Raw genomic sequence first — 27,952 nt, 5'->3', positions numbered from 1 at the left:
TGCACATTGTTTTATGCATGTCAAACTGTAATTATTCTCTACAAAATGTGAATGTCTTCGGGTGTCTGGATTGGATTAATTGGATTTTTATTATTTGTTATGGGAAAAATGGCTTTGGTTTTCGTAGGGACCTTTTGGAACGGATTATTAAGGGAAAATCAAGGAAAATTTACCTTTTGCATAACCGGATACATTAGAAGACTAAATGTTCTAATGAATAACTACAATGTCAGCCAATGTGTGGATTTTAGAGGTGTAACTGGATTGTAGACATACTTGCCAACCCTCCCGTTTTTAGCGAGAGAATCCCGATATTCAGCGCCTCTCCCGACAACCTCCCGACAGAGATTTTCTCCCGACAAACTCCCGGTATTCAGCCGGAGCTGGAGGCCACGCCCAAAAAAAAAAAAGTCTGCCGCAGCTGCGATTGGCCCTGACCAGCCTCCGGGTACAAGTACTGGAGTACCAATTGCTTGCCAGGGAAGATCTTCCCCAGGAAGCAAGGATTGACCGGTTTTGGGCCATGCTAGGGAGAGATGGAAGATTCCACACTCTCGTGCATTTGATGAAAGCACTTTTGTGCGTGCCACACAGCAATGCATCTTCAGAGAGGGTGTTCAGCATGGTTAGAAAAATAGTGACAGAGAATAGAAAGAGGATGGACAATTCAACCCTTAACAAAGCATTGTACTTTCAAGTACAACAATGAGTAGATGAGTGTTGTGTGTGTGTATATGTGTAAATAAATGAACACTAAAATTCAAGTATTTCTTTTATTTATATATATAATAAAATAAAAAAAAAAAAAATATATATATATATATATATATATATATATATATATATATATATATATATATATATATATATATATATATATATATATATATATATATATATATATATAAATGTCTTAATTAGATTATCCAAAAAAAAAAATAGTGCTCGATACCGTGGTAGAGCGTAATATGTGTGTTTGGGGAAAAAATCACAAGACTATTTCATCTCTACAGGCCTGTTTCATGAGGGTTTCCTCAATCATCAGGAAATCTCCTGATGATTGAGAAAACCCTCATGAAACAGGCCTGTAGAGATGAAATAGTCTTGTGATTTTTTCCCACACACACACACATATATATATATATATATATATATATATATATATATATATATATATATATATATATATATATATATATATATATATATATATATGAAATACTTGAGTTGGTGAATTCTAGCTGTAAATATACTCTCCTCTTAACCACGCCCCCCGCCCCAACCACGCCCCCCACCCCCGACCAAGCCCCCCTCCCCCCCACCTCCCGATATTGGAGGTCTCAAGGTTGGCAAGTATGATTGTAGATAATGTGGTATTTCGGTTTTAAAGTCCTCATAATAATTCCGTGACGCGTGACGGACGGTATCAGACAAACTTGGTGTCTAGTGTTTTTCTGGCGCTTTAGCGTTGGCCGGGTCTGAAAATAAACTGCATCTCCCAGAATCCTTTGCGCAGTGAAGGGCGACAAGGTGGGGGCGTGAAACGCTATAAGCAGGTAGAGAAGTGTTCGTAGTCGATTAGTTTTTTGGGACATTTCCTAAAAAATGTCATCAAAATCTATCCATAAAGGTTTGAGATATGTTGCTAACAAACACACGAACCCTTGCAAAAATATTACCTCTTTGGTAGAGGTAAGAAAGTCTGCGTTCTGCTAAGCACAGGGCACCACTTTCATCTCGAGCGTTTTAAAGGTGACACAAAGCCGGCCGGTCCCGTATTACTGCACAAAGGGAAGTCACCAAAAAAAATGTTCAACGCGGGAAATAGGAGTAAACTGAAAAACTATTTAATGAATCCTCAATCCATCCATTCATTTTTCCACTGCCTGTCTCTCTCGATGTCACGGGGGGGGGGCTTGAGCCTGTCCAGCTGCACTCGGGCGGAAGGCAGGATACACCCTGGACAAGTTGCCACCTCATAAACTGTCACCCAGAAAATATATTTGAAGCCAGCAAAGCTAAACATCAGTTTGTAAGGTATTTACATTATTAAAACGATAAATTGTTCGGTACATTTTCTGAGAAACAGCATATTCCAAAATGATATAAACATGTCCACTGGGGAGGACACTGCTTCTCAGAAAGTAAAAGTTGAAAGGCACTAAAGTGAACATTATTGTTTTACACTGGATGTTTACATATGTGCTTGACACAGTAATGTTCCTGCACAATTATTTGCACTCAAAAATAAATATTTGTAGTAATCAATATGATTTGAACATTTTTAGCACTATGTTTGTGTTCAATTACAGTAAGTGTGTTTACCCTAAACATTCCTGCAACTTCATTTTACACACTGTATTATTTTGAAGTCTTCTTTTTTTAAACATTTACAACAATAATATCGTAGCGTAGCCCTAATACCATGATAACATCGTACCATGAGATTTTGATACTGTTACATCCTTAGTGCATGTCATTGAAAGTCATCATCTAGAACATCTAACAGACTAAGATCTATTAAAAGTTTGCGTGTAATAAAACATGTGCAAACTTGATAACACACGCAAAGCAGATGTGAACAAAATAGAAATGTTTTGTTTGATCTGACATCACATGGACAAAGATAAGACCTTCTGGAGGAAAGTTCTGCGGTCAGATGAAACAATAAATTGAGCTGTTTGGCCAAAATACCCAGTAATATGTTTGGAGGAGAAAAGGTGAGGCCTTTAATCCCAGGAACACTAATCCTACCGTCAAGCATGATGGTGGTAGGATTATGCTCTGGGCCTGTTTTGCTGCCTATGGAACTGATGCTTTACAGAGAGTAAATGGGACAATGAAAAAGGAGGATTACCTCCAAATTCATCAGGACAACCTAAAATCATCAGCCCGGAGGTTAGGTCTTGGGCGCAGTTGGGTGTTTCAACAGAACAATGACCCCAAACACATGTCAAAAGTGGTAAAGGAATGGCTAAATCAGGCTAGAATTAAGGTTTTAGAATGGCCTTCCCAAAGTCCTGACTTAAACATGTGGACAATGCTGAAGAAACAAGTCCATGTCAGAAAACCAACACATTTAGCTGAACTGCACCAATTTTGTCAAGAGGAGTGGTCAAAAATTAAACCAGAAGCTTGCCAGAAGCTTGTGGATGGCTACCAAAAGTGCCTTATTGCAGTGAAACTTGCCAAGGGACATGTAACCAAATATTAACATTGCTGTATGTATACTTTTGACCCAGCAGATTTGGTCACATTTTCAGTAGACCCATAATAAATTCATAAAAGAACCAAACTTCATGAATGTTTTTTGTGACCAACAAGTATGTGCTCCAATCACTCTATCACAAAAAAATAAGAGTTGTAGAATTTATTGGAAACTCAAGACAGCCATGACATTATGTTCTTTACAAGCTTACAGTATGTCAATTTTGACCACAACTTTCTATGTATTGTTACATTTGAAACAGTAGTATTGTTGATAATAGAGGTAATTATTGTTATTATTCATTATCAATAGTGCTATTTCTATTGGTATTTTTATTGCTCCATTTGTAGTGCAATAATGTTCATTGCCATTTCTGTGTTATTAATATTTAGTTCACTAACTGTTTCTTTGCTATCACTTTTCATATAATAATTGTACATACCATATTTGCTGATGCTGTTCTGTTGTTGTTTCTCTGTCTTATCCCCCTCCAGTCCTCGCAATTTCCCCCTGTCTTCTTTTTTTCTCTTTTTAGCCCCTCCTGCTCCAGTCCGGTTGCGCCAAACATTAATATAAATCAATTTAATAAAGTCAAATAAAAATAAGGCAACAAGAGAAGTATCCCACACTTCTCTTTTGTAAAATAAATCTGTACAGCAAATATGGGTATTTACATTAACAATATGATTTGTCTGAGTGGCTGGACAGGACAAAAAAAAAGACATGACAACATGACGAAGCACCACAGGTTGGACCACATGATGCCTTAAATGTCAAGGGAAATAAGCATCTCCATGTTCTAGCCTGTAAGATAAACGCTAAGGATGTAACGCAATTAAGTAAAGCAAATAGAACTAGATGTTTCAATCCCTTGGTAAGTAGGAACAATCCTGACGGTAGCAGTCGGTGTGGAGTGGTGAAAGGGAGGGTAAGTATGTCATTGGGGTCTTCGGGTGGGCACCCTGCTTCATCGACGTTTCGTTGATTGAAGCCCACGACGTCTCCAGAGGGCTCAACGGTGCACCTAGCGTCCCAGGTGCACCCCCCTCCATGCCACACCCTCCGTTTCCCACTCCTTGCTGTTAGACTTTGGCCATTTCACCAACGGCTTACGTCCTTGCATGTTTTCCTTTTTGCGGTGTACTGGGTATGGTCTTGGACTGGTGGTTCTGCCTGAAGCTTCCCCCTCATCCTGCAGGGTGCTGATGCTCTGCGGACTGTGGGTTTCTTCCTGCCGCTGAGTTTCATCCGACTGATTTAACCTTCTTCTTAACAGAAGCCGGTCAATGCGGGGCCCTGGGTTAGGGGTTTTCAGGCATTTCTTCCGTCCTTGGTGAACTTTAAGACCATGGGTTGATGTTACTTTAGCCCAACCACACACACACGTCTGAAGAACATGTCCAACTGCTGGTTTCTCAAGAGTGTTACTACTACCTTTCATTGTCGTGTCCATTCCAAGGGTCGTTACCGGGAGATCAGCCTGTGAGTCTTCTTGCGCCCCTGCTCTCGCAGACTCTGGGGGTATTGTTCTTCTTGAACTTTCTGTAGCCAGATAAGGTGGCTCTTGTGCCCTATCCCCAATAGAGTGACGGAGCCTGCTGCTGTGGGTAGCTAGCCCATAACAGCCCCGTTGGGGTCTATTTCCTCCTGTCAGCTGTCTCTCCAAGCTGTCACATGGTCTTTCCCTTGTCGTCAGCTGCACTTTCACAACAGTCACTGGGTTTTTCTTCCAGAAGATCAGTAAAGCAAATAGAACTAGATGTTTCAATCCCTTGGTAAGTAGGAACAATCCTGACGGTAGCAGTCGGTGTGGAGTGGTGAAAGGGAGGGTAAGTATGTCATTGGGGTCTTCGGGTGGGCACCCTGCTTCATCGACGTTTCGTTGATTGAAGCCCACGACGAATGATAACCACTGTAAAACTGGTTAGTATTACTGTTTTAAATTAAAAATATGGAGAAAAAAACTTGATTTATAACTGCACGTCTGCCTCACAATACGAAGGTCCTGAGTAGTCCTGGGTTCAATCCCGGGCTCTGGATCTTTCTGTGTGGAGTTTGCATGTCCTCCCCGTGACTGCGTGGGTTCCCTCCGGGTACTCCGGCTTCCTCCCACCTCCAAAGACATGCACCTGGGGATAGGTTGATTGGCAACACTAAATTGGCCCTAGTGTGTGAATGTGAGTGTGAATATTGTCTGTCTATCTGTGTTGGCCCTGCGATGAGGTGGCGACTTGTCCAGGGTGTACCCCACCTTCCGCCCGGATGCAGCTGAGATAGGCTCCAGCGCCCCCCGCGACCCCGAAGGGAATAAGCGGTAGAAAATGGATGGATGGATGGATGGATGGATGGACGTTGATTACTTCAAGGACTGACTGACACCAGCTTACTATCTTTAATGCTAACATGAAAACAAGAGACATTAACATATTTCCTCATTAAGAAACGACATACCCCAATCTAAACTTATATAAACACATTGCTGTCCGAGCAACTAATATATTTAATTGTGCACACTGTACCTACAAAATGTGCTCTCTTAGAACAGAGTGATCGATCTATACTCGGAGGAATACCGGACAGAGATGTTTTTCCGGGGCGATCAAGAACCGCTAAAGTAGGATGCCAGAGTAGTATGCCACAACTTCTGCCAGAAATAGCAATTGATAATAGATTTTACTTTTCATTTCAATACAAACCAATATTCAAAACAATACAAAAATTGCCATTAAACCAGATAAAATACTAAGACTAAAACAGTGAAGCAAAAGAAACACAAAACATGCAAAATAGTGTGTCTATTTATTTTAGTAACTTGGTCAAAAGATTTCTGTGTGTGTGTAAGCACTTTTTGAGCACAATACTGCGATAATAATAACCATGATATGACAGTTTCACATGGTTACATCCCTAATAGATGCAAAAGCCTCATTTAAATAAGGCGGTCTGCACCACCTGTGGGCTTGTTATCAGTTGCACACGCAGTCTCAGTAGATCTCCCGCAACACTAATAATACACGTGATTTCATAGTTTATGTAGACTATTTAGCACGTGTTATTTGGATCCTAGTAGATCCTAATTGTTAAGCATTGTTGGAGGTAGACTGGGTGTTGTTGTTCTGCTGATGTTTTCCATCTGACCCTCACTCCTCTCGACAGGTTCTACCTTCTTATTAGGAACAGACCGTCGTGGTTTTGGCAGCGCTATCTCCACCCCTACTAGGTCGGCTGCTTGGACCAGCGGCTCAACAGCGACCGCAACAATCACCGCGACAACAAGGACGACTTCTAACGTCCCCCCAGTGAAAAGTAGGTTTCCGAACAGTCCCGAGCTCTCGGTTTAGTTCAGACTTGTGCTCGTCCACACAGACAATGTGTCACACGCTGATAATCAATTGATCCTCTTAGCCTTGCGGTGCGTCAACAATGATGTGGCATTAATATGAGCTGCTTTTTCCCCACAAAAGCCGTTGCAACGCGAGCCGTACAACACCTCGAGTATCCCCAAAGGATTGATGAATCCTGTCCCAGTGCTCCTCTTCTGTCTCTGTGAAAGGTGGAAGAGGAGAGGGGCGGGGAGGCCGATGGCTCCCAGACAACAGCGGGCTTTCACAGAGCCCGACAGCAGCAGACAATGATGCAGGCTGCGCTCCTAGACTATTTAGCCCTGGAATGGAATGGAAGCCAGACGTGTCATGCTGCTATCATGCTAACCTGAATGCCACACTGTTGACATTGTGGTCTGAGTCAGCCGTGTGGGAATTTGTCTGACTGTACGGCTAACTTGGAAAAATGTCGCCCTTTTCAAATCATGTAATCACTTTTCTTTGTCCCTTTGTTTGGGTGAAAACCGAAGCTCCTCTTATTTGTGCCTCTTCTCACCCCACATACACTTTCTTATTGTCTTCTTTGACTTCTCTCTGCTCCTGTTGTCCCTCCCAGGTAGTGCGGTGGATCTAAACCAGCACAAATCCACACGCAACTGAGAACAAAAGGCTTCAGTGTGTGGCCTAGGTGTCGGCTTTAGGGACAATGTTTCAGGCTTAAGCTATTTTTACATTTACGACAGTCACCTGGGTCATTGACTGCCTTGCAACTGTGTCCCACCCCTGCAAGTTACCCACACGTTTTGGCCAATTAAATTTGTCCCTTAGCCTCCCTCAAACGCGCATGTCAACTGTATAAATTAATCAAATCTGTCCCTGCATCGTCACACTCACGTCCTCGCTTCCTCCTTTTATATTGACCGACATGTTAAAGTGTGATCATAATCTCTCATTGTCCAGTTAAAATCACCGCTACAGATCGCAAGCAACAGTTTGCTAAACTTTACGATGGACAATAACTTTTCAACCTGGTAATATCAAAGTAACACATCCTGTAGCCTTCAAAATAAAAGCCCCGATTGTCAGGCCTGTCGACGGATAATGTGTGGTCCTGGAAAGCAAAGGTCTCAATAGGGGTCCTCAATTTTTTAAATATCCCCCCCCATAATTTTTCCACAACAGTGTGTAACTCATTGGCCTAGTGGTTAAAGTGTCCGCCCTGAGATCGGTAGGTTGGAGTTCAAATCCCAGACGAGTCATACCAAAGACTATAAAAATGGGACCCATAACCTCCCTGCTTGGCACTCAGCAACAAAGGGTTGGAGTTGGGGGTTAAATCACCAAAATGATTCCTGGGCGCGGCGCCGCTGCTGCCCACTGCTCCCCAAGGGGATGGGACAAATGCAGAGGACAAATTTCACCACATCTAGTGTGTGTGTGACAATCATTGGTACTTTAATCTTAATCTTTAATAACTTTTTTGTCGTCCTCCCGCATAGCTCAAACCTACATCCTGGTTCTATCAACAGCGCCAAGGAAAGACAAAAACATAACCACACTAAAATAACCACCAAGTATCTTTACTTTTTTGTGTAAACTACAAATACAGTCTCATTTGAAATACAGACATTGTGTTTTTTTTTTTTTGGAAATCACCTCTCAGAGTTCGTGGCAGCGGCTGTTCGCTCTCATTTCGACGACTGTCCGGACTCACATCGCCACTTCTGTTTCCACGGAACTTGTCGCTTCCTGATATTGGAGGAGACGCCAGCATGCATGTAAGTTCATGACAAAAACATTATTTAAGAAAACCTACTGACTTAATGATCCTAATATGAGAATATTTGAGGTTCGTATGTGCCATTGCTTGGTGTCAAACAACTGCTCCTGAAGCGAGCCAGAGCGTTTCTTTTTGTCTCTCACATACGCAAGCAAGCACACACACACACACACACACACACAAATTCTTGTATGTGTTACCTTCTTGGGACCTCCGAAAATGCCTACTTCTTTAGGACCACCCTTTGTAGATATATAAAGATTTTTATTTTTATTTTAAAGGCCTACTGAAACCCACTACTACCGACCACGCAGTCTGATAGTTTATATATCAATGATGAAATCTTAACATTGCAACACATCCCAATATGGCCGGGTTAGATTAGTAAAGTGCAATTTTAAATTTCCCGCAAAATATTCTGCTGAAAACGTCTCGGTATGATGACGTTTGCGCGTGACATCACGGATTGTGCGGACATATTGGGACATCTGTGTTGGTGAATCTTTTGCAATTTGTTTAATGAACAATGAACACAGCAAAGAAGAAAGCTGTAGGTGGGATCGGTGTATTAGTGGCTGGCTGTAGCAACACAACCAGGAGGACTTTGAGTTGGATATGCGCTACCGTGAGTATGCAGCTGCAGCTTCCAAACATTTGATCGCTTGCCCGTACGTACGTGCCGCTATGTGCATGTCATGTACGTAACTTTGGGGAAATATATGTGCTGTATGAACTTTACGGAGGTGAACGGTACTTTGGGCTGTGGAATTGAGTGTGTTGTGCGGGTGTTTGAGTTGTATTGGTGGGTTATATGGATGGGAGAGGGGAGGTGTTTGTTATGTGGGATTCATTTGTGGCATATTAAATATAAGCCTGGTTGTGTTGCGGCTAATAGAGTATATATATGTCTTGTGTTGATGTCGTTGTGGCTTGTACAGCCCTTTGAGACACTTGTGATTTAGGGCTATATAAATAAACATTGATTGATTGATATTTACTGTTTTAGTCATTCCCAGCTGAATATCAGGTCCCACCCGCCTCTCACAGCATCTTCCCTATCTGAATCGCTTCCACTGCCCTCTAATCCTTCACTCTCACTTTTCTCATTCACAAATCTTTCATCCTTGCTCAAATTAATGGGGTAATCGTTGCTTTCTCGGTCTGAATCGCTCTCGCTGCTGGTGGCCATAATTGTAAACAATGTGCAGATGTGAGGCGCTCCACAACCTGTGACGTCACGCTACTTCCGGTACAGGCAAGGCTTTTTTATCAGTGACCAAAAGTTGCGAATTTTATCGTCGATGTTCTCTACTAAATCCTTTCAGCAAAAATATGGCAATATCGCAAAATGATCAAGTACGACACATAGAATGGACCTGCTATCCCCGTTTAAATAAGAAAATGTCATTACAGTAGGCCTTTAATAATGTACACATACTATGCAAATATAAAAAAGCTTTTTGTGAAAAATTAGTTGGAATTTCACAAGAAAAAGGTCACAATTTCACAAGAAAAACTTAGAATTTTGGCAGTAATATAATAAAAGTTGTAATTTTACTCAACGCAAGTCAAAATTTTACAAGACTAACATTTGTGCAATATTATGATAAAAGTTGGAATATTACTCAATAACAGCCGCCATTTTACAAGAAAAAGCTTAACATTTTGGCAATTTTATGAAAAGAGTTGTCATTTTACTCGACAAAAGTCACAATTTTATAAGAAAACTTAAACATTTTGGCAATATAATAATAATCTGAATTTTACTTAGCAAAAAATGTCAGTATTTTACAAGAACCACAAAAAAATGGCAATATTGTGATAAAAGTCAGAATTTTATGGCAAATGTCGCCATTTTCATTTGCATTAAAAAATAATAATTTTACATTAAAAAAGTAGTAATTTTACAATAAAATATTGCAATATTACAGAAAGAATATGAGAAATTGTTCCCAATTTTATAAGAAAGAAGTCGACACATTGTGAGAAAAAAGACTGCTTTAAGTAATTAATTTTTTGTTTGTTTGTAGATTGTTTTTAATCGTCATTATTTACTTCAAGTTATTACAGTATGTCTCTATATACATATTCATTGTATTTTTTTAAAATTAATTTTGGCCAAAGGGGCGCATTTACATTTTTCACAAACACTTGTTATTTCATTTGTTGACCAGAGGGGGAGCAATTTTAAAACCGACACAGTCAATTTGAAAAATCCCTCCTTTTTGGGACCACCCTCATTTGTTAAAGAGGTTCATTTAGCCTACTAATGTGTATTTATAAATGGTTGATTTATATAGATGACGTCACACTAACATCACGTGACACCTCTGAGGAAGGCTGCAGAAGCAAGATAGCCGAAACTTGTCAGGTACAAAACTTTACCTTACTAGCCTATATAAATCAACCATTTATAAACACCCTCATTTTGATAGATTTCACCACCGGGGGTGCAAATCAGACATTCTCTATTAGATGCAATGGTTTTCCGTTTTGGGACCATGATTTCGGTCCTAACTTGTTCACCGGTCCTCATATGGAAGGTACCTTTACTTGTTGATGTCTCAAGAAGGGTAGCATTACAAGAACACACACACACACAAACACACACACACACACACAAAACTCACACACATCAGTGGAGATGGAAAAAAATCAGCCCTGAAATGCTCAAATATGGATTTAAAACTAGCAAACAGAAGAGGAGTTATAATGTTAATTTGAAAATTATACTGATTACTAGCCATAGTCATTAAACAACTTAAAAGTAAGACCAGCTGTTATTCACCGATATTGAAAACACAATTTGCTTGTAAAAACAAGAAACCTCAACACAAGATTCCTTTTGTCTTAAAGCTTTTTCCCCCAAACAGGTCTTGAATATTACTTCTATTCAGGGTCATGTTTTTGTATTATGGTCAGTGAGATGGGTCATATGTATATGGACCTTTTTTTTCTATGTGTTGCATGAATGCTGAAAAGCATTCATGCAACGTACTGTATTTTTTTTTTGTCTGGCTTCTTCTTCCACATTTTTCATCCGATTCAAACAATACCACTTTCAAAATGTTCTGCTTAATCATGACATGCAGACAACCATTTTCCCCCAAAATTCCCATATTATCAGGACATTTTTCATGTACAAAATATTCCTCCTCCCCCCCGATTTCCCATTTTTTCCATCACACTTATTTTACTACTGAACTGTATCACTACTTACACATTTCTCAACCAATTCCAAACATTCCAAAGTCAAATGGCTCCTTGCTAATGTTAATTAACTGCTAGCATACTCAAAAAGTTTTGACTCTGAAGTGTATACCTACAAAATTTGCCGAAATACTAGCATGCTAATATTAGTATGCTAGTATTTGGACAGTAATTTGTTACCTGACACATGCTGTTAGCATGCCAGCTTTTTAGCTCATTATGCAATTAAACACACAAGTCATACTTTATTTGGGTAGCTTGAAAAAAAAAAATTCACATCCAAACTTATAATTTAAAAATACTTTAACAATTTTTATTCTAAAAATAATTTTTTTAGACCGTCTCCGTGCTTATGGCTGCGTGTATAAGTCATACATTAGCAGCCAAGGCGAGGCTTTGTAACCTGTAATCTGTTTTGAAAAAGTTGTATTTTTTTTTTAAACCATATAATATATTGCAAGAATCTGTTGCAATCGAAAATTGTGTTGAATCGCGAATCCATTCTGATTCAAATTGTCTTCCCAAGAATCAAAATCGTGAGTTGTTGTAAGAATCACAACCCTTAATTATTACAGCTTACAGAGTCAAACATTGTTACCTCATGCACGTTAACTGTTAGCATGCTGACTTTTTTTACTCTTTATACTGTATATTTATATGATGCCAACAGAGGGTTGGATACTTTATTTTTTACAAGGACAATAAAGATATCTAATATAATCTAATACACAGAAGATTCATATATTTTGTTACTTAAAGCTATCTGTTTAGCATGCCAACATTTCAGTTCAGCTTTTCAGCATTCCCATGCAATTGAGGGCGGTGTGGCTCGGTTGGTAGAGCGGCCGTGCCAGCAACTTGAAGGTTCCAGGTTCGATCCCCGCTTCTGCCATCCTAGTCACAGCCGTCGTCCTTGGGCAAGACACTTCACCCATCTTCTCCCAGTGCCACCTACACTGGTTTAAATGTAACTTAGAGAATGGGTTTCACTATGGAAAGCGCTTTTAGTCACTAGAGAAAAGCGCTTAATAAACATAATTCACTTCACTTTCTACTAAAATTGCTTTTTCTAGTTTATTATTAGTTGTGACTTTTTCCTACTTTATTCACTGATATTACTCGCTTATGCATTTTTATTTCTGACTTCAAAAAAAGAGGACTCTTTAGGAAAGATTATTGGAGCTTAATAATTTCAATAAAACCTTTTTCACTAACTAAAACTAAATTCACATATCGGACGTAATCATCAGTAAGGAGGAAGCGAGTGAATCTGATCCATCCTCTCATCTTGCAGATGCCATGCTGGCTTCGTTGGGATGAGGTGCGAGCATGCAGACCTGCTGGCCGTTGTTGCGACCAACCACCGTCAGCAGAATGTCACCACAGTGCTGGTGATATGTGTGATCGGTTGTGTCCTCATCATTGTCCTGTGCACACTTTTAAAGTAAGTGACGGAAGAAAAAAAAACACATTTCTAGGTGCACTGACTGCTTTCTTGTGCTGCAGTTGCTGGTGGAGGCACGAATGTCGCAGGAGGAGACGTCCTCACCACTTCATACCGGAAGAAAAATCAGTTTACATGCTGAAGCATGGACCGCCATACTACCCTTCTGAGAGCGGTACGTCCTTTGTGTTATTGTTTACTGGTGTTGTCCCAATACCAATATTTTGGTATCGGTACTAAAATTATTTCGATACTTTTCTAAATAAAGGGGACCACAAAAATGTTTATTATTGGCTTTATTTTAACAAAAAATCTTAGGGTATATTAAATGTTTCTTTATGCAAGTTTTTCCTTAAATAAAATAGTGAACACACTAGACAACTTGTCTTTTAGTAGTAAGTAAACAAACAAAGGCTCCTAATTAGTCTGCTGATGTATGGAGTAACATATTGTGTAATTTTCCATTCTATTATTTTGTCAAAATTATTAAGGACAAGTGGTAGAAAATAAATTATTATTCATCTACTTGTTCATTTACTGTTAATATATGCTTACTTTCTCTTTTAACATGTTCTATCTACACTTCTGTTAAATTGTAATAATCATTTATTCTTCTGTTGTTTTATGCTTTACATTAGTTTTGGATGATACCACAAATTTGGGTATCAATCCGATACAAGTCATTACAGAATCATACATTGGTCATATTCAAAGTCCTCATGTGTACAGGGACATATTTCCTGAGTTTATAAACATAATATACATTTTTAAAAACGAAAGAAGATGTTGTGCTGCCAAAAAAATATCGACGTAATCATAGTAGTATCGACTAGATACGCTCTTGTACTTGGTATCATTACAGTGGATGTCAGGTGTAGATCCACCAATGGCGTTTGTTTACATTTTGACGCAGGTGAGCTACGGTGTGTAGTGAAGCATGTTTAGCTATTCCTCGTCCTGCAGGGTTGATACTTGTAAGAAACGTACTTTATTTGTCGCCATGGAGGCGAGGATTAGTGATTTAGAAGTAGCTAAAACACTGCTGACAGCGGCAGGACTTTAGCTGCTAGCTCGCTAGCAAAGTCTTAAAATACTTCTTCCTGAGGGCATTTAAGTGTTATAACTTCACCTTTATTGTTAGTTTTTAAGCCAAAATGCGTCCGTTCTCCCTTTTCTGTCTACACACTGTGTCTGCTTGTAAGTACTCCGTGATTGTGTGCTGCCGAGCATGCTCGTCTGCTCGTAAACCAGCAATGACACGACGTGACGACGGGGAGTGGTAGACCGGTACTTTCCAGAATTGGTATAGTACCAAATATGATTAATTAGTATCGCGGTACTATATTAATACCGGTATACCGTACAACCTCAGTGCATACACAAGACTAGAGAAGCGATCGATGCTACTTGCAATTAAGAATGACAAGCCATGTCATTAGGTACACCTGCACAACCTCAGGAGCTACAAAACAATCAAGCCACAATATTACAAATGGACCTTTGTGTAAATCTTTAAAAATACATCAGAACAGAAATGAACACATTTTTATGTTGCATACCAAAAAAACCCCAAACATTTTAATTTAACATTTATTTCCACCATTGACGAAAATAAAAATCTGACCCAGTGTCAAACGGTCATCAACATAAAACCTTTTCATACATGTGTAAAAAAAGGTGACCTCTATTTACCCTTACTTTTGTTGAAATGTGACAGACATTAGAAGTGCCCAGGGCGAGTGAAACATTCTCTACTGTCTTGCAAGTGTAAAAAGTGTGTAGTAAAACCTATACAAAAGTTTGTACTCGATATGAGATGACCTGAGAAGACGAAAAGGCATTTCAATTTGTGGTGTGCATTTCGTTCTTTTATTATTGAAGTTGTCTTGTTGTAACTGCACTGCACTGAGCAGCCGGAAATGTTCTATGGTTATCTTCACTGGCATACAACACAGCAAGCCATAGAAAAAGCAAAAAGACACATAGTTGACTGTGTAGATCCAGGTTATGGTAATCTGCAAAGGGTGAAGTCGAGGCAACCGGGTTCTCCTTGTTTGTTGACAAGGTTTTACCTTTAAGTCCAAAAAGGCTTCTGCAGTTCTAAACTTGAGGTGTGGCGCCTCCTCATTGATGTCTCAGGTGGGGGTGATACAGCTCCGTGTGGGAGACCGTCCTGCATGCCAATAGGTTGTTCTCCTACCTGGTGGCAAAATAACTTGTTAGTAGCCACTCTTCCTGTGGAATGGGACTATATTTGGGGGACACATGTCAGGACATCGTTATTGTTCCTCACAATGTCTCCTTACGACAATGTCCTGACAACTCTGACATCCATCTTTGTGGAACACAAAAGCCTGAGTTTTTTCCTCGAAAGCTCACTGATTTGAAGTCCCGGAATATAAGGTTTAGTGCGCCTTTTAATGCACTTTTTGCCTCCAAGGGCCAAAGTGAGTATGTGCGGGCCAAACAGGTTTTAACCCCGCTTCCACCATCCTAGTCACTGCTGTTGTGTCCTTGGGCAAGACACTTTACCCACCTGCTCACAGTGCCACCCACACTGGTTTAAATGTAACTTAAAAATGCAGATATCCCTATTTTAAAGCACATTGAGTTTCTAGAGAAAAGCACTATATACAGTCGTGGTCAAAAGTTTACATACACTTGTAAAGAACATAATGTCATGGCTGTCTTGAGTTTCCAATAATTTCTACAACTCTTATTTTTTTGTGATAAAGTGATTGGAGCACATACTTGTTGGTCACAAAAAACATTCATGAAGTTTGGTTCTTTTATGAATTTATTATGGGTCTATGGAAAATGTGACCAAATCTGCTGGGTCAAAAGTATACATACAGTAATGTTAATATTTGGTTACATCCACAAGCTTCTGGTTGAATTGTTGACCACTCCTCTTGACAAAATTGGTGCAGTTCAGCTAAATGTGTTGGTTTTCTGACATGGACTTGTTTCTTCAGCATTGCCCACATGTTTAAGTCAGGACTTTGGGAAGGCCATTCTAAAACCTTAATTCTAGCCTGATTTAGCCATTCCTTTACCACTTTTGACGTGTGTTTGGGGTCATTGTCTGGAGGAAAGTTCTGTGATCAGATGAAACAAAAATTGAGCTGTTTGGCCACAATACCCAGCAATATGTTTGGAGGAGAAAGGGTGAGGCCTTTAATCCCAGGAACACCAGGCCTACCATCAAGCATGGTGGTGGTAGTATTATGCTCTGGGCCTCTTTTGCTGCCAATGGAACTGGTGCTTTACAGAAAGTAAATGGGACAATGAATGAGGATTACCTCCAAATTCTTCAGGAGGTTGGGTCTTGGGCGCAGTTGGGTGTTCCAACAGGACAATGACCCCAAACACACGTCAAAAGTGGTAAAGGAATGACTAAATCAGGTGAGAATTCCCAAAGTCCTGACTTAAATGTGTGAACAATGCTGAAGAAACAAGTCCATGTCAGAAAACCAACACATTTAGCTGAACTGCACCAATTTTGTCCAGAGGAGTGGTCAAAAATTCAACCAGAAGCTTGTGGATGGCTACCAAAAGTGCCTTATTGCAGTGAAACTTGCCAAGGGACATGTAACGAAATTTCGTTGTTATCTGTGCTGTAAAGTTCAAATTTTAATTACAATAAAAAGGAAGTCTAAGTCTAAGTAACCAAATATTAACATTGCTGTATGTATACTTTTGACCCAGCAGATTTGGTCACAATCTGTAGACCCATAATAAATTCATAAAACAACCAACTCCAATCACTCTATCACAAAAAATAAGAGTTGTAGAAATGATTGGAAACTCAAGACAGCCATGACATTATGTTCTTTACAAGTGTATGTAAACTTTTGACCACGACTGTAAATATAATTCACTTCACATAAGTGAGGAGTTTAATCTCATACTAACAATTATGTAAGGTAGTGGACATCGTCACCTTCGAAAAATTACAACTCGTTAACTTTGTGGACATGCCATCAATAATTGTGTGAGCTTTAAAGAAGTCAATTTGAATATTTGTTACATTTGAGAAGCCAAAAGAAACAACTTCAGGCTCCACTTTGAGCACCTCAGTCTTCTCGGCGGTCTATCAGATCCGAGGACCTCACCAAACTATCCAATCTCTGCCATGTTTATTTCTTCATCTGAGTGTTTTTGAGCTGGAAAAAGTAGCAAATGAGATTTTTATTTGTTGAGATTCTTATTAGCTCACCTCTTGCTAGCATACATGCTAGCTTACAAATAAAACATTTTGCCTACACTTGACTGATGGTTAGAGGTGTGTAGAGTAGACAAAAATTGTACTCAAGTAAGAGTACCATTACTTTAATATCACTCAAGTAAGGCCTGGTCCACATCAACATGGACAATATATAAACTCATACTTGTCTCTGCATTTAGGCCTCTTGTCCACACGCAAATGCATACTTTTGTCCTTAAAAACGTACACTTTTGCAAACGCTGGTCAAGGTGAAGAGTTCCCAAAACTCCGCTCAGCGTGTGCATGTACACGGCAAAAACTGAGACTTGTACTCCAGATGACGTCACGGTTGTGCGCTGTCATTTCCAAAGGTCAATATACCTGTATAGTAAACACCGCCTTGCTGGCTTTAAACACACTAACATGACTTATTATGTTTGAACTGCTATTTTCACTCTACATTGATGAAAAGACGTTCCGAAATCTGGGCTCCTTGTTATTGTGTTTTATAACAGGGCTAATGTTAGCATATGCGCAGCTAAAACATAAAAAACATTTACAACTTACCGCCTTGTCTTTTCTCTAGTTGGAAGTAGAATCCTGATTAAAACTGTTTTTTTCTCAGTATGTAGCCAAAGATTTGACTAACGTCATGTCAGTTTTTACAGTGCGTGGTTTGAGTGCAGTCATGTGACTGTCAGGCGGCATTTGATTGGTGAAATGGAGTCAAAGGTAACTAGTGCTAACGTTGGATTGGTAAAAAAGTGACAAGTGTCCGCTGGAAGAAGTGTCCCTAACGAGCCAAATAAATGCGTATTTGCGAGCAGTTATCAATCAATCGTAAATAATATTAAATGATATGAATAAATGTAGCAATTAAAAGGAAACTCACTGACAGAGTAAAAATTTCATCTTCACAAAAATACTAATTTTTGCATGAAAACTACTCTGACAAGTACAATGTATCCAAAAATGTACTTACTACTAACAGAGTAAATTTAGCGCCTTACTACCCACCTCTGCTGATCGCCGAAAATAAGCAAAATCGAAAAAATAGACTATGAAAATCATTAAACAAAGACAGCACTAATGTGTTGATTTTTTTATTTTTTTATTCTAAATCGTTCGACTTAGAAGACAAAACAAACTGCGTGGGCAGCATTCCAGAACAGTATTTAGACAACGTTGGGGGCTTTTTCCTTTTACTGACATTACGATCGTCATGAGACAGGATGTTTTTTTCCCTTTCAGTGGTGTGAAAAAAGCAACATTGCAGAGCGTCATCCCAGGGCTGACTTTGACAATTGGACCTCAATAGTCTTAAGACTGCATTCAAAGAGATACAAAAGAAGACGCAGTGTCTTCGGTGGGACTGATGCAGGACTTCGAAGAAATAAGGTAGGACGTTCCTTCCACTTTTTCCACTGACTTTGTGCAACGTGGAAATAAACACTGAACTGTGAGGACACAAGACATCTTCTACAAGGACATCCTTTGCGGATTTGGGAGGAAAAAAATGAAAGACTACTTGACTTAACCCCCCGTCCCATGACCCCCCAATTCCTATTTACATCTTTTATGAACTTTGTGCACTTTCCAGAGCACAGAAGATGAAGTTTTAGTGTCTGTTTTTAAACACAATTCACGTGACAGAAATGGGAATTGATGGACTGAACAGCTGAAGATCTCTGGATGTCCGCCAGACAGAGCGCGTTTCTTTTCCAACGCCATGTTTCCAGTTATGATAAGAGTAAAATATGTGTCAGTTTTTTAGTTCTGTAATGTTGGCCAGAGGTTTTTAAATGGAAGAGCCGGAGAGGGAAAACACACCACTGGTGCACATCGGATGTTGATCCTCCACTACGTTTAGTTCACATAGCACTTTTCTGCAAGCTTGCTCAATGCTTCCTAAAATCTGCACTTTTTTTTGTAAATCACAGCTTTTATCTTTTTTGGTGCATCTATTTCATCTAATTCCACTAGTGGTGTGTTTTGGAATTGCCTCTTAATTTCAGATTTGTCAGAAAGAGACAAAAGAAATGCTCCCCAAAAATTGGCAAAGCAGCAAAGAATGTTAAAACTGACAGTTAAAACGCGGCAGCTTCTACCATTTAAAAGGAATGTGGTGGTAAGCCGATGCCAAAGGAGAGGCAAGGAGCGATACACAAACTTTCTGTATACAGTGTCTGATGTTTGCAGAGTAATGTTCCTCCGTCTCCTATTACAGCTTTGACGTGTGTAAACACACACACAATGTTGTGTACTTACATGTATTTCCAATACAAAAGAGGGTCCAACTGATGCTTAACCTGTCTTTTGGACGGACTCTTATCTATATTTCTTTTCAAATGAAGAATTAAATTAAACAGTCTGTGTGGCCTTTTTTTTGCTTACAATAGGAAAAATTAACGATCATTTAACGAATAAAATTATTTTCTTTTACAGTTTGGGAGGCAAAACAAGGGTTGCACATCCGGTTTATGTGACGTCACACGGGTTCACTTCCTGTTTATGTCTCTTAATATCACGGCCTGTTGGTTCAATGTGCACGAATGAATATCTTAGTTCAGGGTTGTTCGAAGTACAGTCCAAAGCTTGTTTTATATTGCTTACGACACATTCCATAGGCAATAAAACACATGTTGGATTAGAACATTACACAAAAAACTAAGAAAAAATGGAACTGGTGTTCAAGCGAGACAAGCTCCCATTGGAATTCCTTCATTCTGTGTGTGAATGTGAATGAATGTTGTCTATCTGTGTTGGCCCTGCGATGAGATGGCGACTTGTCCAGGGTGTACATCGCCTTCCGCCCGAGTGCAGCTGGGATAGGCTCCAGCGGCCTGAAGAGGGACAAGCAGTAGAAAATGGATGGATAGATGTGCATGAATCCAGGATGCGGAAATTTAATAGCACATTGAAGGAATGTTTCACGTGACTTTTATTCAAACTCCCTTTTATTTGAGTCAGTTTTTTAAGATCATATTCTATCAGATATTTTTATTCCTGAATACAGTATATACTTTACTTTTGTTTTTAAATGATATGAGAAAGTGTGTTTTATGTCTTTGCTTTTATGCTTTCCTATATTTTTAGTTGATTTAACAAAACCCAAAACCAGTGAAGTTGGCACGCTGTGTAGATGGTAAATAAAAACAGAATACAATGATTTGCAAATCCTTTTTAACCTATATTCAATTGAATAGACTGCAAAGTCAAGATACTAAACGTTCGCATTTTTTGCAAATATTAGCTCATTTGGAATTTGATGCCTGCAACATGTTTCAAAAAAGCTGGCACAAGTGGCAAAAAAGACTGAGAAAGTTGAGGAATGCTCATCAAACACTTATTTGGAACATCTCACAGGTGAACAGGCTAATTGGGGACCGGTGGGTGCCATGATTGGGTACAAAAGCAGCTTCCATGAAATGCTCAGTCATTCACAAACAAGGATGAGGCGAGGGTCACCACTTTGTTAACAAATGCCTGAGCAAATTGTCGAACAGTTTAAGAACAACATTTCTCAATGAGCTATTGCAAACAATTTAGGGATTACACCAACTACAAGTCCGTAATATCATCAAAAGGTTCCGAGAATTTGGAGAAATCACTGCACGCAAACGATGATATTACAGACCTTCGATCCCTCAGGCGGTACTGCATCAAAAAGCGACATCAGTGTGTAAAGGATATCACCACATGGGCTCAGGAACACTTCAGAAAACCACTGTCAGTAACTACAATTCGTCGCTACATCTGTAAGTGCAAGTTATGCAAAGCGAAAGCCATTTATCAACAACACCCAGAAACGCCGCCGGCTTTGCTGGGTCCGAGCTCATCTAAGATGGTTTGATGCTAAGTGGAAAAGTGTTCTGTGGTCTGACGAGTCCACATTTCAAATTGTTTTTGGAAACTGTGGACATCGTGTCCTCCAGAACAAAGACGAAAATAACCATCCGGATTGTTATAGGCGCAAAGTTCAAAAGCCAGCATCTGTGATGGTATGGGTGTGTATTATTGCCCAAGGCATGGTTAACTTACACATCTGTGAAGGCACCATTAATGCTGAAAGGTACATACAGGTATTGGAGCAACATATGTTGCCATCCCAGCAATGTTATCATGGACGCCCCTGCTTATTTCAGCAAGACAATGCGAAGCCACGTGTTACAACAGTGTGGCTTCATAGTAAAAGAGTGCAGGTACTAGACCGGCCTGCCTGTAGTCCAGACCTGTCTCCCATTGAAAATGTGTGGCGCGTTATTAAACGTCAAATATCACAACAGAGACCCTGGACTGTTGAACAACTTAAAGGCCTACTGAAATTAATTTTTTTTATTTAAACGGGGATAGCAGATCTATTCTATGTGTCATACTTGATCATTTTGCGATATTGCCATATTTTTGCTGAAAGGATTTAGTATAGAACAACGACGATAAAGATTGCAACTTTTGGTATCTGATAAAAAAAAGGCTTGCCCCTACCGGAAGTAGCGTGACGTAGTCAGTTGAACATATACGCAAAGTTCCCTATTGTTTACAATGATGGCCGCATGAAGTGAGAGAGATTCGGACCGAGAAAGCGACAATTTCCCCATTAATTTGAGCGAGGATGAAAGATTTGTGGATGAGTAAAGTGCAAGTGAAGGACTAGTGGGGAGTTGAAGCTATTCAGATAGGGAAGATGCTGTGAGAGCCGGGGGTGACCTGATATTCAGCTGGGAATGACTACAACAGTAAATAAACACAAGACATATATATACTCTATTAGCCACAACACAACCAGGCTTATATTTAATATGCCACAAATTAATCCTGCATAAAAACACCTGCGTGTTTGTTACGCTAGCTCCTAGCTCCTCTGCTAGCTCCTAGCTCCATAGAACACGCCAATACAATTCAAACACCTGATCAACACACACAATCACTCAGCCCAAAAGACCGTTCACCTAACCCAAGGTTCATAAAGCTTATATATTTTTAAAAAGTTACGTACGTGACGCGCACATACGGTCAAGCTATCAAATGTTTAGCAGCCAAGGCTGCATACTCACGGTACCTGATATTCAGCTGGGAATGACTACAACAGTAAATAAACACAAGACATATATATACTCTATTAGCCACAACACAACCAGGCTTATATTTAATATGCCACAAATTAATCCTGCATAAAAACACCTGCGTGTTTGTTACGCTAGCTCCTAGCTCCTCTGCTAGCTCCTAGCTCCATAGAACACGCCAATACAATTCAAACACCTGATCAACACACACAATCACTCAGCCCAAAAGACCGTTCACCTAACCCAAGGTTCATAAAGCTTATATATTTTAAAAAAGTTACGTACATACGCAAAAAAAAGTTGCGCACATACGGTCAAGCGATCAAATGTTTAGAAGCCAAAGCTGCATACTCACAGTAGCACGTCTGCGTCTTTGTCATCCAAATCAAAGTAATCCTGGTAAGAGTCTGTGTTGTCCCAGTTCTCTACAGGCGTCTGTGTATCGAAGTCAAAAGTCCTCCTGGTTAGAGTCTCTGTTATCCGAGTTCTTCCATCTTGACTGCATCTTTCGGGAATGTAAACAAAGAAGCGCCGGCTGTGTACTGTTGTTGCTGACTACGTTCGAAAAATACGTCCATTTCGCACCGACAACTTTCTTCTTTGCTTGCTCAGCTTCCTTCTCCATAATGCAATGAACATGATTGCAACAGATTCACGAACACAGATGTCCAGAATACTGTGGAATTATGAAATGAAAACAGAGCTTTTTCGTATTGGCTTCAATGTGGAAGGCATACCCGTGTTCGCCGGGCTACGTCACGCGCATACGTCATCCTCAGAGGCGTTTCGAACCGGAAGTTTAGCGGCAAATTTAAAATGTCACTTTATAAGTTAACCCGGCCGTATTGGCATGTGTTATAATGTTAAGATTTCATCATTGATATATAAACTATCAGACTGCGTGGTCGGTAGTAGTGGGTTTCAGTAGGCCTTTAAGCTGTACATCAAGCAAGAATGGGAAATAATTCCACCTGAAAAGCTTCAAAAATTGGTCTCCTCAGTTCCCAAAGGTTTACTGAGTGTTGTTAAAAGGAAAGGCCATGTAACACAGTGGTAAAAATGCCCCTGTGCCAACTTTTTTGCAATGTGTTACTGCCATTAATTTCTGAGTTAATGAGTATTTGCAAAAAAAAAAAATGTTTCTCAGTTCGAACATTAAATATCTTGTCTTTGCAGTCTATTCAATTGAATATGGGTTGAAAAGTATTTGCAAATCATTGTATTCTGTTTTTTTTTACGATTTACACAACGTGCCAACTTCACTAGTTTGGGGTTCTGTAATATACAGCCCCTTTGTTTCTCAACTGTGGTTGTTTTTAGGGGGCTCTATAAAATTGATATGGTACAATCTTTACGCTAATTAACACTTTATTTTGTCATTTAATATGCATTATAAACATACATACACAGTCCAGACACAGTTTCACAATCTATTCTGTTTGTAATCTATTCCTATTAACGTAAGATATTTATAATCTACTTTATATCCTATTCTATTTAATTTATTATTCAAATACTATTGTTCTTGTGATACTCATGGGGCTAAATCTGGGACCAAATCTGGGACCTCGGGTACCAAATTTAGTGTTGTCTTGTGTGTGCTGTATGACAAAGTTCCTTAAATATTTCACACAATAAACTATTAAACAATGTAATGCATGATTTATTAGGTTATGGATTCATCCCTGGTATCATGACCAAAATCATCACGGTTATTATTATTATGGTCTTGTTGAATGTATTTAGAAAGTAGACCCTGAAATTTTTTGACCAAGTATTATTTTTTAAATTAAATAAATACTTTAAACTGAATAGACACTAAAAATAAAAAACACTATTTTTGATGTTTCGGGTTTTTATGCTTCACTGATTGTGTTTTAGTCTCAGTGAAGTGAATAATATTTATATAATGCTTTTTCTCTAATGACTCAAAGCGCTTTACATTGAGAAACCCATTATCTACATTTCAGCTACATACAGTATACAGCAGACACTGGGAGCAAGGTGGGTGAAGTGTCTTGCCCAAGGACACAACGACGATGACTAGGACGGCGGAAGCTGGATTCGCAAACCAGGAACCCTCAAGTTTCTAACCGGCCGCTCTACCATCTGAGCCACACCACCAAAGTACTTCATGTGGTTTAATGGTTAAGCTTTTATTATTTTAAATATCGGTTTGTTTTGTAGCACTTTAAGATTTAAATGAAAAGTGCTTAGCACATTAATCTATTAGTATTATTTGTGGCGTCCTGTGTGAAAACACCACCGTCTCGTATTCCTCTGGGTATACCGGTAGTCAATCAATCAAAGTTTATTTCTATAGCCCTTAATCACAAGTGTCTCAAAGGCTGCACAAGCCACAACGACATCTTCGGCTCAGATCCCACATCAGGGCAAGAAAAAAACTCAACCCAATGGGATACAATGAGAAACCTTGGAGGGGACCGCAGATGAGGGGTGACTGGGGGACCGGTGCAATGGACGTCGAGTGGATCTAGTTAATAGTGTGAGAGTCCAGCACGATCACTCTGTACTAAGAGAGTACAGCTTTAGGTTCTGTGTGCACGATTGAATATATTTGTTGCTCAGAAAGCAATGTGTTTATACAGGTTTAGATTGGGGCATGTTGTTTCCTAATGGGGAAAGGCATCTTATTTTCATGTTAGCATTTATGCTAGTGAGCTGGCGGCAGTCTGTCTGTGATTTAATCCAAGTGCAGTTATCAATCACGTTTTTTCTACCATTTCATTTTAAAACGGTAATACTAACTGACTAGAGTTTTACTAGGGTTAACATTAATAGCGTTTATCGTTACATCCCTAATTTCACAAGGCATGCTGGCAGTGCTTTCAATTTCCCAGCAAAAAACCCCCATAACCTAATTAATCCTACATATTATTGTTCATAGCGTGAAACGTGCACCATATATTAAATGACAAAATACAAAAATGATGTTATGTAGTGTAATGATTGTACTCGTGTGAAATATTACTTCAATGTGCAATTATATTTTTGCATTGGGATTCACTAAAATTCATACACATGCGCAGATGCAGGGGGTGCATGAATTCCAATTGGAAGCAAATCTCACCAGAAAACCGTCAAATGCGACCGTAAAACTAAAACGACTGACGAGCTGTGAGTCTTACTGTTTATGGTCTTTGATGTTATTCGTGTGTCCTATCACCATGAACATTTGCATATTTCTTGCAAGATATGTTACGTTTTTGAGTGTGCAAAAGCCCTTAAAAAAGGTTTTAGTTGGCGGAATCATGTTAGTAAAGAAGAAGAAGAAAAGGAAATGTCTCATTGGTGTTAGATTAGATATTACACTCATTTTCTCTGTTAGCTATTACACTAAGCTTAGTTGCTTTGTTTTGTTCAGATAGTTTAACATTCATTGACTGACCTACATTGTATTGGTTTTAGCATCTTTAATGTACAAAATGTATTAATGTGGCCCCCACTGGAAAAGGTTTGGACACCCCTGACTTAGTTGCTGAGACAGTACAGTGTTTACACAAGTTTAGATTGGGGTGTGACGTTTGTAATATGTTCTCTTGTATCCATGTTAGCATTTAAGCTAGCTAGCGATTAGCGCACTGGCTTGCTTCTCCATAAATGAGCAGTATCACCATTCTCTGAGTTAATCAAAGTGCGGTTATGAATCAAGGTTTTACGCTTATTTTATTTTGAAACGATACTTTAATACTGGTAATCGTTAAAACCCTAGTTCTGAACTCCTGTTTCGATGCTAGTGGTCAATACCACAACAACAACAATTTTACGGTTTGACAAAACTCCTGAGGAAATTGACAAGTCAATTAGTTGACAAAATTGTTCAATAAAGTCAAAAAGCACAGACATGTCCTCTCATAACAAACTCTGTCCACAACTGTGCCTCATTTCAGCACGCGTGAGCTTTTATTCCCTGCTTTTACAATCCCATTATGTGCACAATTGGATTTCTGCGGAGCCTTTTAGAGCCGTCTGGCTGAGCTACTAAACCAGCTTTAAAGTAAGCAGCTCTTCCCCAGAGATCGGTAACATCCTTTAACATACAAATGTCAAGAGGTGAACATTCAGGTGAAAAAAACAAATCAAGGAAAGCCTCAACAGTGTTTGAGAAGTCACATTCAAAGGCTCCGAGTTAAAGTTCATAGTGAACTACAGTGCTTTCCTCTTGAACTCTTTCAATCTGATTTCGGACTCTTGTCAATCCCCATTCCCCATAAGAGGCTCTGCTCTGAACCAAACAGCCATTATGGTCTGTTCTTTTCCCTGCCAGTTTGATCCTCACAGTCCAACACTCACACTATCTACTCAGGACCAGATGGCTTCAAATACGAGTGTTTACAAAGCTATTAAGCTGAAGAAACGCTGCCTCGCTAACTACTAGCACAAACATTCGGCACGAGAACAGACCGCAACCATTTGTCACAAATACAAATGTGGAGGGAAAAAAAAACCTAGCAAGACGTCCACGACAACGAATGCTGGAGGATATTTAAATTTTGAGTGATCCCTCGTTATCGAAACTTTCATTTAGTTAGTTGGTTAAGGCTAACATATTGATCAAACATTTAGGAAATGTCAGGAATTGGATAAGGAACAAGTGATCCTTTCTACTAAGTTATATTATGTTTATGTTACAAAGCTTAACATTTCTAAGTGTATATGCCAGGGGCCCCACCTCCACCCACAGAGACAAAGACAGTAGAGAAATGACAAGAGGGTTCCCTCTGGGTATGGGCAATATGGACTAAAATAAATATTGTGTACATATTGCAGCCTCCAGCGGTAACAAAATATATATCACATTATGTTACTTGGTATATACATAGAAGCATTTCAAAATGGGTTACAAAAGCTACTAAATTAGCTGCTGACTTATTACATCAATTCCGGTTGTATTATTTTCTCAAAACTATTATTAATAGACTGGTTAATTTACTGTTTATATCAGGCATACTTGCCAACCCTCCCGGTTTTACCAGGAGACTCCCGGTATTCAGCGCCTCTCCCAATAACCTCCCGGCAGAAATTTTCTCCCGACAAACTCCCGGTATTCAGCCGGAGCTGGAGGCCACGCCCCCTCCAGCTCAATGCGGACCTGAGTGGGGACAGCCTGTTCTCACGTCCGCTTTCCCACAATATAAACAGCTTGCCTGCCCAATGACGTCATAACATCTACGGCTTTTAGGGAGTAGAGTGCACAACTGCGCTCACAACAAGGAGACGAAGCAGAAGAACGAGGAAGTTACAGACATGGCGACGCCGTCGACGAGCAAGATGAAGAAATACGCTTGCAAGTTCCAAAACGAATGGAAACAAGAATTGAAGTTCATCCAGGACAGTTCAAAGGGGAAGGGGTATGTTGCCTGTACATTTTGTAGAACAGACTTGTCCATTGAACACGATGGCCGAAATGATATATTTAGTCATGAACGGAGAAGTTAAACAGGACAATACTGCCATCTACTGGATAGCCTCCGGAACACTGCAATTCAAGTATTTATTTTATTTATATGTATAATAAAAGAAATATATATATATATATATATATATATATATATATATATATATATATATATATATATATATATATATATCAGTGGCGTGCAGTCACTAGAGGCAGGGCCTCACCTGCCATCATGGAAAGGAAAAAAAATGTAAAAAGAAAAAAAAAAAATTTAATTGTTATATGTATCCAGTGA

General features: G+C 39.4%; 2 protein-coding genes across 7 annotated transcripts in view; one reads left to right on the top strand and one right to left on the bottom strand.

Annotated features, from left to right (window-relative positions):
- Positions 1-19,546, top strand: part of LOC133652475 (epigen-like) — a 25,441-nt gene extending 5,895 nt beyond the window's left edge. Inside the window, exons 3-7 of the mRNA XM_062051263.1 lie at positions 6,365-6,514; positions 8,195-8,309; positions 12,816-12,965; positions 13,028-13,140; positions 18,424-19,546. Coding sequence (XP_061907247.1) covers positions 6,365-6,514; positions 8,195-8,309; positions 12,816-12,965; positions 13,028-13,140; positions 18,424-18,431 — 536 coding nt within the window. The 3' untranslated portion in view covers positions 18,432-19,546. The remainder of the gene's footprint in view (positions 1-6,364; positions 6,515-8,194; positions 8,310-12,815; positions 12,966-13,027; positions 13,141-18,423) is intronic.
- Positions 14,541-27,952, bottom strand: part of LOC133652446 (haloacid dehalogenase-like hydrolase domain-containing protein 3) — a 24,199-nt gene continuing 10,787 nt past the window's right edge. For 4 of the 6 annotated variants that reach the window (XM_062051251.1, XM_062051243.1, XM_062051235.1 and 1 more), the window contains exon 4: positions 14,541-15,165. The gene's annotated coding sequence lies outside the window, so the exon portion shown is untranslated. Of the gene's footprint in view, positions 15,166-18,131; positions 20,016-27,952 lie in introns of those variants that run through there. The other 2 variants (XM_062051228.1, XM_062051220.1) reach the window with 2 other exon arrangements.

Source organism: Entelurus aequoreus, linkage group LG01, assembly GCF_033978785.1.
Source record: "Entelurus aequoreus isolate RoL-2023_Sb linkage group LG01, RoL_Eaeq_v1.1, whole genome shotgun sequence".
Taxonomy (NCBI): Eukaryota; Metazoa; Chordata; class Actinopteri; order Syngnathiformes; family Syngnathidae; genus Entelurus; species Entelurus aequoreus.
This window is presented reverse-complemented; position numbering and strand designations above follow the sequence as displayed.